The sequence below is a fragment of the Hipposideros armiger genome, unplaced genomic scaffold (genome assembly GCF_001890085.2).
Source record: "Hipposideros armiger isolate ML-2016 unplaced genomic scaffold, ASM189008v1 scaffold_255, whole genome shotgun sequence".
NCBI classification, from domain to species: Eukaryota; Metazoa; Chordata; class Mammalia; order Chiroptera; family Hipposideridae; genus Hipposideros; species Hipposideros armiger.
The window spans coordinates 111658-122882 of record NW_017731605.1 but is presented as its reverse complement, the minus strand read 5'-3'; the positions used below and the strand labels follow the sequence as shown (position 1 = coordinate 122882).

At 40.6% G+C, this 11225-nt stretch overlaps 1 protein-coding gene across 1 annotated transcript in view; it reads left to right on the top strand.

Moving 5' to 3' along the window:
• Window positions 1-1173: 1173 nt before the first annotated feature.
• The window catches only part of TAF4B (TATA-box binding protein associated factor 4b), a gene marked incomplete at its 3' end in the record, with an annotated part of 77830 nt that continues 67778 nt past the window's right edge, over window positions 1174-11225 (top strand). The window contains exon 1 of the mRNA XM_019656143.1: window positions 1174-1992. Within this exon, the coding sequence (XP_019511688.1) occupies window positions 1650-1992 (343 nt within the window). The remainder of the gene's footprint in view (window positions 1993-11225) is intronic.

Here is an 11225-nt window from a genome sequence, read left to right as displayed (position 1 = left end):
GTGGTTTTTAAGTCAGTAAAGTGGGTGGTTATTAGAAAAAGAAAAAAAAGGAAATGTATCTTAGTGACTAACACAAGAGATGCTCAGTTTAGTTTTCCCTTCCTCCAGCCCCCTTCTACTTTGAGGAGTTTTCTACAAGATAGGTAATCAGGTATGCCTTCATGGAATAAAGAAGGATGTGATTGATTTGGGTCACAAATGGGTTCTTATTGAGATATGAGACAGTAAACATAGTAATGTGTAAGCAGTGAGATCTTGTCAATTGGAGTTGACAGAAAGGGAGAAAACTACAAGTTGTAAACGTCTGCTTACCTTCCTACTTGCGAAATCTCCAGTTCAGTATCAGTTTTCACAAACATATAATAACAGCCTGAAATCACGACATCTTTTCTGTAGAGATCTCTAAGGGGCAAATTTTTCCATATGGGACTGGATTGATACATTCAACAAACACTTTTAACTTATTCAAAGACTATAGGATTGCACTTAAGATCTAAATGCTAGAATCTGAGAAGTTAAGACACTGTTCAAGTTTTCAAGGAGACAGGCATGTAAACAAATAATTTAAATAAGTTTAGAGGTGATAGAGACATCTTTAGCAGCATCGAGGAAGAATTCGATTTTCCTTGTGGGCGTTCAACTCTAAAATTACATGAAAATGGACACACCTTACAGACTATACACTATTCTTAAACATTTAAAAGACAAAAAAGACATTTACAAAATTTCACAATGTCAACTGTAATGCTAATTTTAGTGACGCTTTAGAGCAAATCCCGCAGAACACTAAGGAAGCGTGCTTGAGCTCTTACTGTGTCACCTTTCTCCAAAATCAGTCCTCCGCATTGTTTGCTTAAAAAGTAGAATCCTATGGGAAGTCTCGTCCCGGCTTTTTAAAAGGAACACGCAACTAGATATAACAACGGGAGGAACGCAGATGCCGCAGTTTTCCAAGCGCGATTCCCTCTCCCACGTGGTAGATTTTTGGCAACTCGCCCCTCCTTCCTCCGGATTCTGGGAAAGATTCTAACGCCTTCTGGAGCCGTCCCTAGTGACGTCAAGAGCGCGATTCCATTCTGTGGCCAATTACGCGGCCGGATTCCGGGGAAAGCCCGGGGCGGTGGCGGCGGCCTGTGCGCATGCGCGAGGTGTCCGCGCGCGGCTATATAAACATGGCTGGCGGGGTCGCGCGGTGGGGTTGTAGTGAGCTTGTGTAGGGGTCTTCGGGGAACTCGGGGTTTGTGGTTTTGAAATTTCTGGCGGGGCAACCCCGGCGCAGTTAGGCTGAGAGGTGGGAACCAAAGTGACGCTCTTCCGGGAGCCCCTCAGCCAAGCTCCGCCGCAGCGGGACCCGAGGCTGAAGCGCCGGGCTGAACCGGCGCACGTGGGAGCGCTGCTGAGGAAGTGGCGAGCCGCGGAGCAGGTGTTGCCGCTGGCGGGGCCACGCGGACGCTAGGCAGGTCCCGGACGCGTGGGTTCCGCTTCCCAGCTGGCGCCCATCATTGACTTCTGTGTCACTGCCCGTGCGCCTCTCGCTAGCGATGCTGTGGAGCTGGAACTTCACTGGAGTCGGCTGCTACTTGTCAAGTCTCCGCTTGCCTCTGCTCCCGAAACGGCAGCGCTGCAGCTGCCGCTGATCCACCTGGGGGATGCCCGCGGGCCTCACGGAACCGGCCGGCGCCGCTCCCCACACTGCCGTGAGCGCCTCCGGGACCTTGACCATGGCCCCTGCCGGAGCTCTGCCGGTCCGGGTGGAGAGCACTCCGGTGGCGCTGGGCGCCGTGACTAAGGCTCCTGTCAGTGCCATCGTGGAGTCCACGGTGTCCCAGCCCCTGCGGTCTCCCATGGGCACCCTGGTGACCAAAGTGGCTCCTGTCAGTGCTCTTCCTAAACTCACCAGCGGCCCTGGGCTACCCGCTCCTCAGATAGTCGCCATGAAAGCCCCCAACACCACAACAGTTCAGCTGCCTGCTAATTTGCAGCTTCCTCCAGGTATGTTGATCACCTTTTCCAGTTTATCTATGGAAACGTCGCAGCCCCGGATTGCGCCTTCTTGCTGGTAGCTATAAAAAAACTCATCCACGAGAATCTTTCATAATCTTGACTTTGCAGGGCTGCGATTTGGCTTTACAATTAATATATCCTCTTTGAGTCCTTACTGCATAGTTTTTCTTTCCATATTTAAGGAAAGGATTTTTCACCTAAGTGACACTAAAAGCTGGAGCAGCATATTGAGAAGGGCCTTTGAGGCACTGGCTCCTACGATAGAGTATAGCTAAAGTTTATTTTCATGTGGAAAAAGGATCAATTTATATATCTACACACATTACGATGTAATAAAAGTGTAAATTTTCTCGGCGGTTAAGACTGAAAGAATTTTAAATTTAAGCAAGTCAAAGTAAGTTTACTGATTTATAGTACTAGAAATAACGCTGCTTCGTGCACAGTCTTTAGATGTGTGATAATTGTAACTTTGGGTTAGAAGACTCTCGGAGCAAGTGCAGGAGTTTACAAATAGAACAGAGCCATGCGATTGTTATATTTGAAGCAGTCTGTGAATGCTACAGTTTATGAGTATAGGAGTACTTTTTATCCTAGGGTTTACTCTATTGGGTTGTTTTTCATGATTTATGCAAAGGTTTTTCTTTGTGATCATTTACATATAAATACGCTATAGGATATTTGAGTCTTCCACCTTCTTTGTTTCCTCAACTGAAAGTCTTTTGGAATTTTAGTGGGGAAAGAAAGTACATCTTACATTCTTCTCAGTGATATTGTCTTCTGTTAGTTTTGCTCATCAGTGATTGGAACTTTGACCCACCAAGATGGTAAAGAAGTGAAACCATTTGATTCAAAAGATTTCAGTATCTCCTAGCAAGATAATGGAGGCTCTTTTGTAGCTAATGTTCTAGTTGGTCATGAACTTTGTGGGAAGATTATGTACTTCACTTTTGATGAAGTTCTGTTTCAGTTTTGTATGGTACACAAGGTACATACGCTTGTTAAGATCTGTGCACCAGTAGACATTTTCAGCCACTTCTAAATTGCCATCCTGTGTGTACTCTTATAAAGTAGTTTGTTGGTCATACCCTCTTTTTCTAAGAGTAAGTAAGTTGCCCAAAGCAAAACTCATAGGTGTCAGGGAATTTGAATCCAGATCGGTTTAACTTTTCCCACAACACTATGCTTACCACTTGACATGTGTATGGTATGCCTCACTGAGTATCAGTACTAAAAGGTGTGATCCATAGAATTTTACAGCATAACCTTTTTATACACAGAGAAACAAAAACTGAAACTTGCCAGAGCTCAGTAACAGCAACCTAGGACCACAGCCTAAATGTGCACAACACTAAAACATTTTATGCTACTGACCATGGATAAAAACCACTGAAAGGAGAGGAGATAAATTGCCTTTAGGAATTGTTAGTTACAGAGAAGGTGGGGAGATGCTTTGAGGAGTAGCTTTTGGGAATTTCTGCTGGTGTGTGGCAGAAGAGCATACTAATGTGTGCTCTCTTGTTGGTGCAGAATAAGATAACCAATAGTTGAAGAATGAAATGGAAACACTGATTAAAGCAATGTTTTAGAAAGGTTATGATTGATTCTTGTACCATTTCTTTTACATACTGAGCATTAGCAGTTGATTACTCAAGGGTGCTTTATTAGAAGTCAGCTCTTCTTTTTCTTAGGTACCGTATTTGCCGGCGTATAAGACGATTTTTTGGCCCTGAAAAATATGCCTCCAAGTGGGGGGTCGTCTTATACGCCAGGTACACTTCAGATAGACTGCCCATAGTGCTTGCCCCGTGCCATAGTGGCCTCCCGATGCCCGCCCACTTCATTCCACATACCGTTCAGGCATCAGCAGCGCTGCTGGGTGTATGCTCGGCTGTTATGCGATTTTGCTGTTATGCGATTTTACCACACTCGCAAAATCGCACACAGCCGACCATATAACAAACTCTGTATTTTGAGTGGAAATGTTAGGGGGTCGTCTTATACGCCGAGTCGTCTTATACGCCGGCAAATACGGTAATGTATACTTTACATTAGTAAAGTATACATTTGATTTCTCTTTACTTCAGAATTTCCTCTATGAACAGAACTTGTTTTTTAAAAAATAAATATACACCACAGGTTTTTCTAGGGAGCAGGGGAGGGAGCTTTGTGAAGAAATGAAAGAAACTATAGTAAAGCTCTGAAAATTATTCCTTCTGTTAAATGTTTTTGGCAACCTCTCTAGTTTTCTTTTTTGTGAACTTGTGGGATTTTAGGCCAGACTGTGGCTCTTTCTGTTTTTGGTATTCTGTGTCTCTCCTATCGTTTGTTTGAGAGCGATGATCAAGGACTTGATTATTCCTTTTATGTCACAAACTGTGTTAAATTCTGTTTGACAGTCATTCTGTACATAAGTTTTTGAAAGTTATTTGTGAGACAGTTTGAGGTCCATTTTCATCAATTCCTTCATGCTGAGATGTTAAGATTTGCATCTGCTTTCCCAAATCCCTGAACCAGTTCCTGGATAAGCTAATGGCTCTTGTTTCCACTCTGGCTTTGTCATAGGGGTATTCCATGATCATCAGCTTTCGCGGTTGTCACAGTGCTGCTTGACTTCATGAAGTGAGAGGCTCTTCTTTTCAGTGCTCACCATATGTGCCACAGGCTGTTTGGATTTCAAAGGCTGTGGAGTCAGCTTAACCAGATGTGTCAATAGCATTATTCATTCTATGGATAGTCATTCCTCAGGAGAAAGTGCTGGCACTCCTTTCCAGCTACTCTTCTTCAAGGCTAGGATAGGTTCTCCTATTTTGTGTTCTCATTTGCACTCTGTACTTTAACCATCATACTTCTCACACTTTAGTTTTGTTTGCTTTTTTTTTTTTTTTTTTTAGCTGAGCCATCCTGCCACCTTTTGGCAGCTCAGCGGCTGCTCAGCTCTGGCAGGGACTCGAACAGCTGTTGCTCAGAGCTCAAACTCTTGAGTGAGCTCTTAACCAACTGAGCCATTCGGCTGGCCCTTTGTTCGCTTTTTGACTGTAAGTTCCACAAAGGTAGGGACTCTATGTCACTGACTTTATTATCCCCAGGGCCTACTATGTTGTTTGGCACATGAAGGCACTTAAGTATATGAATGCATGCATGAGTATATGTGAAAAGCAGCCCTTAAGGGATTCCAAGGGCCATCACACATATCAGTGTGTTTTATTTTTAATTTCTTTGCTTATTCTGCTTACAAAAAGTGGTATATGTTTACGTGAAAAACAATTACTGAAATGTGATACCCACTTCACCAGAGTATTGCTATTCAAAATTTGTTGCATCTTTTTCATGTTAATACCTATAAATTGTCCTCATTTTTTTATTTGCTTAGTTGTCCATTATATCAGTGCACCATCATTTTTGGAACGCTTTCCTAGTCATAGGCATTGATATTATGTGCACTATTTTATGCTATTACAAATGATACTATAATAAACATCTTTGTGTGTATATTTTTATGCAGTTTTGTAAACATATTATAGGATGCTGGAAGTGGAATTGTTGGTTCAAAAGGTTATATTTTAATAGGTGTTGCCAAATTTTACCCCAAAAGATTGTTTAAATGCATAATCAACAACGTTAATACTTTTCATACTTAATTTTAAAAAGCTACCCATGGAATCTAAGAAGTCATTTCCCAGACTTCAATTAATGGTAAGAGAAGACGAAACTTTAATTGAGTGCAGAGAGGAGGGATTTGAATATAGAGAAACGTGGGCTGGATGATAATATATAGGTTTGTTACTTACTGAGTAACTATACCTAAGAGGGATCTTGTTACCTTGAAGTTAAGTAAGTATGTAATACTATATAGTAGCTGGGAAGGTTTAGTTCACAGTGAGGTTTAGGCCACAAAGTAAGGACAAGGTGTTGTACTAATCAAGTTTGTAGATAACAAGGGACTTGGAGGCTTAGCCTTTTGGGGAGGGCAGTGGAGTGTAGCAATATAGGGCAGAATATTGGTCTTGGAATCAGCAGACCTGGAGTTGAATACCAGCTCTTCCACTTAATAGCTTTGTGATTTTCGGCAAATGTATTAACCTCATCCTGAATCTCACTTTTCTTATGTCTAAATAGTGGATCATACCTTCTTCATAGAAATATCATAAGGATTAAGTAAAATAAGTATACAGGCCTGCTTGTACAGAACACTAGGAACACCATTTGTGTGGAATACAATGCTATATAGCAGAAACGTCTTAAATATTTAAGGTGTCTGTGTAGCATTTGGCTCTAGGTACCTGTAGTAGCTATTAATCTAATACGTATTAGCATCTACCAAATTCTCAGTAGTTAAAAAGTATGGACATTTAAATAACCTCAATACCTACCCAGCCCCATTTTTTTTAATTGAAAAATTGTAAAAAATTTGGAAAACAAAAATATTGCCCCAAAATATTTTGAGTTGTGTGTTTTAGTCTCCTTTTTTTTTTTAGCTGAGCTATCCTGCTACCTGTTGGCAGCTCAGCAGCTGCTCAGCTCAGGCTGGACTTGAACTGCTGTTGCTCAGAGCTCAAACTCTTGAGCGAGCTCTTAACCAATGGAGCCACTCAGCCGGCCCTTAGTCTCCATTTTTATGTCAACTGTATTGAGCTACAATTTTTGTTAAAAAAAAGAAGCCCATTTACAATGAGTTTTGAAATTTTTGACAAAGGTAGCAAGTCAAATATAGAACTGCAATCAAAATATAGAACATTTCACTCCCTAAAACCTTTTAGTTTCTTTGGGTGGGGGGAGAAATGGATGCATGCCTCCTTTATTTTTACATAATTGGGGTTCTGTGATATAATTTTTATATCCTGATTTTCACTTACCATTATATAGTGACAATTTTGTATGTTATAAACTCAGAAGTTTAACTTTATGGCTGCATAGACCATTATTCGATCATTTCTCTACTTATCCATTTAGATTGCTTATGCTTTTTGTTTAAAAGTTACTTAAAAATAAACCAAATGTTTTTGTATTTAGATTATGGTATGCATCTTGATTATTTTCTTGAATGGTTAATAAAAATTGGAATGTCTAGATCAAGGAAACATGAGTATTTTAAAGTAAATGATTTATTTTTTATTTAGTCTTACATTACAGTGCTAACTATATGCTAGGTTCTATGCTAAGTACCATGAATGTAGTAGTAAATAAGATAGACACAATTCCTCTCCTGGAAACCAAATAGATTTCTAGAATTTCCTTAGATTACCCTAAGTTTAATTTTTCTCCAACAATCCTTTAATTTTTGTAGACTAATACATACATATATAAAAAACAACCAGAAATACAGAAAGTCAAACAAAAGGTAAAAATCACCTGAAATCTTGTGGTTCCGCTTTTTTTAAGATTTTATTGGGGATTTGGGGGAGGGGAACAGTGTTGGGGAATTGGGGAAGGGGAACAGAGAAGTTGCTGTCCTTTTGTTCTTCAGTCTAGTTGTGGAGGATGTCGCTTCACTAACCCATGTTGGTATTATCATTGCGCTTTTCCCGGGTGAGGCAGTCACTCGCCAGCCGTCCTGGCCGCTCACAGTGGCTCACGGCAGCTCACACCAGCTGCCTAGCTGCCGCCCGCTCATGCTGACTGCCGGCCACTCATGATAACTTTACGGCAGCCCACTGCAGCTCTACTGCAGCCTACACCGTTGCCGGCGACTCACGGCAGCCCAGCTCCAGGTAAAGCTGTTGTTTACCATCATCTTAGCTATAGAGAGCGCAGCGTTACTGGCCCTAATGTGGGGTCAAACCAGGGCCCTGCTGCTCAGAGCTGGCATGCCAAGCCAACTCTTAACCAACGCACCACTCAGCCGGCCCATGGTTCCGTTTTTAAAAGATGACATTTAATAGAGGTAAGCTCTGTTTTGACAAATCAGCTGTGTAAATGGAGGATAGGACAGCTGTATCAGAACTAATAGAATCTGGAATAAAAATTTATTGATTTAATTTTTCTTTCATTTACTCAAAGAATTATGGGAATGAGGGGAAGAGTGAAATTTTGGTGACTTTAAGCTCAGTAGGGGAAACTATGACATTTGAAAAATTAAAGGAATTGGGCCCATGATACCTGCAGAAGAAACAACTTAGGATATGTTAGCTACTTTTTTTTTTTTTTTTTTTTTAGCTGAGCTATCCTGCCACCTGTTGGCAGATCAGCGACAGCTCAGCTCGGGCCGGGAATCGAACCGCTGTTGCTCAGAGCTTGCACTCTTGAGCGAGCTCTTAACCAACTGAGCCACTTGGCTGGCCCTAATCCACTCTCTTTGTTAGAGGTGTATTCAGGTTGCCTGTTTTCTTGAGTCAGTTTCAGTAGTTTGTGTGTTTGTAGGAATTTGTAAATTTCATCTAAGTTATCTAATTTATTGGTTTACAATTGTTCATAGTAATCCCTTATAATCCTCTTGTTTATGTAAGGTTAGTAGTAATGTCCCCTTTTTTGTTCCTGATTTTAGCAGTTTGAGCCTTCTCCCCTCTATTCATTGTCAATCTAGGTAAAGGTTTGTCAGGTTTGTTGATCTTTTCAAAGAACCAACTTTTGTTTTGACTTTTCTTGATTTTTTTATGCTTTATTCTACATACATACCTCGGAGGTACGACCACAATAAAATAAATATCTCAATAATACAAGTCTCATGAATCTTTGGATTCCCAGTGCATATGGAAGTTATGCTTATGCTACACCGTAGTTTATTAAGTGTGCAATAACATAATTTAAAAATAATTTATTGCTAAAAAATGCTAACCATTATCTGAGCCTTCAGCGAGTTATAATCTTTTTGCTAGTAGAGGGTCTTGCCTAATGTTGATGGCTGCTGACTGATCAGTGTGCTGGATGCTGAAGATTGGGGTGGCAGTGACAATTTCTTAAAATAAGACAACATTGAAGTTTGTTGCATCAGTTGACTCTTCCTTAGCATGTAATGCTGTTTGATAGCATTTTACCCACAGTAGAACGTCTTTCAAAATTGGAGTCAGTCCTCTCAAACCCTGCTGATGCTTTATCAACTACGTTTATGTAATATTCTAAGTCTTTTATTGTCATTTCAATAATCTTCAGCAGGAGTAGTTTCCATCTCAAAAAAACCTTTTTTTTTTTTTTTTTTTTTGCTCATCCATAACAAGTAACTCATCTGTTCAAGTTTTATCATGAGATTGCAGTGATTCAGTCACATCTTCAGGGTCCACTTCTAATTCTAATTCTCTTGCTTTTCCCACCAATCTGCAGTACTTTCTCTACCAAAGTCTTGAAGCCCTCAAAGTCGTCCATGAGAGTTGGAATCAACTTCTTCTAAACTCCTGTTAATGTTGTTATTTTGACCTCTTCTCATGAATCATCAGTGTTTCAATAGCATCTATTGGGTTGTTGGAAAAGTCGTGACGCATTTTGTCTATGTTTTCCAAAGGTCATTTATTTATATAAAGAACAAAGATCAATCAGTGATATCTTGCACGTTTTGTTTGATAACCTTTTGCCATCTTTCAGTGATCTTCATAATTCCTCGTTCATAGAAGGACCTGTCTTTATTTGCAAAAAACTGAACAAGGTGCTGATTTACAGCCTCGTCTGAATTGAATGTTATACCACCCAAGGAGTTTTGAAGAGAGCGAAACAAGTGGAAGTCTGACGGTGCAAGGGCAGGAGAGTATGGTGGGTGTGGCAACACATCCCATCCAAGCTCCAATAATTTTTGACGGGTGACCAAACTTGTATGTGGTCTCGCGTTATCGCGATGGAACACAACTTTTTTACAATTAACAAGCTCTGGACGTTTCTGGATGATAGATTCGTTCAAACTGTCCAATTGCAGACAGTACACATTCGAATTGATTGTTTGGTTCCTTGGTAGGAGCTCGAAAAACACGACACCTTTAAAATCCCACCACACTGAGAGCATAACCTTCCTCTGATGAATGTCTGCTTTCAATGTGGTTTGAAGTGAATCATCACGTCGGGACCAAGACCGTTTGCGCACCACATTGTTGTAAACAATCCACTTCTTATCACCAGTTATCAGTTGCTTCAAAAAAGGATCGTTTTCCTCAAGTTTAATGAGCATATTGCAGATGTTTATACGCACCGTCAAGTGAACTAATTTGAGTTCATGCAGAACCCAAATATTGAGCTTGTTTACATATCTCAGCTTCTTCAGGTGGTTGTGAATGCTTGAATGATGGATGTTCAGTGTTTCTGCAGTCTCGTGTCGTGTAATGTGGGTTTGACTCGATCAATGCCTTTATTTGTCGTCATCAACCTTGGTGAGCCTGACCGAGGAGCATCATTGAGATCAAAATCACCATCAAGGAATTTTGTGAACCGTCATTGGCACTGATGTTCCTGTAAAGCATTGTCACTTTAAAGTTTTTGTAAACTTTATGCAACTTTTCACAAGCTTAACTCATGTTCTTCCCTTTATGGAAGTAAAACAGTAAAATGTGGCAGAAATGCACAGTTTGGTCTTCCATCTTGAACTTGTAAAATCTCCAAAACTCAACCAAATCGCTCATTTTTTTTTAGAATGAAGTTAAATGACATAGCAATAACATAGATGTGAATGACTCTAGTACTTCCAAAAATGAACTAGTGCCATCTGTTGCAAACATGCATCGTGACTTTTCCAACAACCCAATAGAATGGTGAATCTTTCCAGAAGGCTTTCAATTTACTTTGCCCAGATCCATCAGAGGAATAACTATGTCAGCCTTACAAAATGTATTTGTTAGATAATACTTGAAAGTTGAAACTACTCCTTGATCCATGGGCTGCAGAATAGACGTTGTGTTAGCAGGCATAAAAACAGCATTCCCATTGTACATTTCCATCAGAGCTCTTGGCTGACCAGGTATGTTGTCAGTAAGCAGTAATTTTTTTGAAAGGAATCTTTTTTGGGGGCAGTAGGGTTCAACAGTGGGCTTAAAATATTCAGTAAACCATGTTGTAAATGGATGTGCTGTCATCCAGGCTTTTTGTTCCGTTTATAAAGCACAGGCAGAGGAGATTTAGCATAATTCTTAAGGGTCCTAGGATTTTGGGAATGGTAACTGAACGTTGGCTTCAACTTAAAGTCACCAGCTGCATTAGCCCCTAAATAAGAGTCAGCCTGTCCTTTGAAGCTTTACAACCAGGAATTAACTTCTCCTCCAGCTATGAAAGTCCTAGATGGTATCATCTTCCAATATAAGGCTGTTTAATCT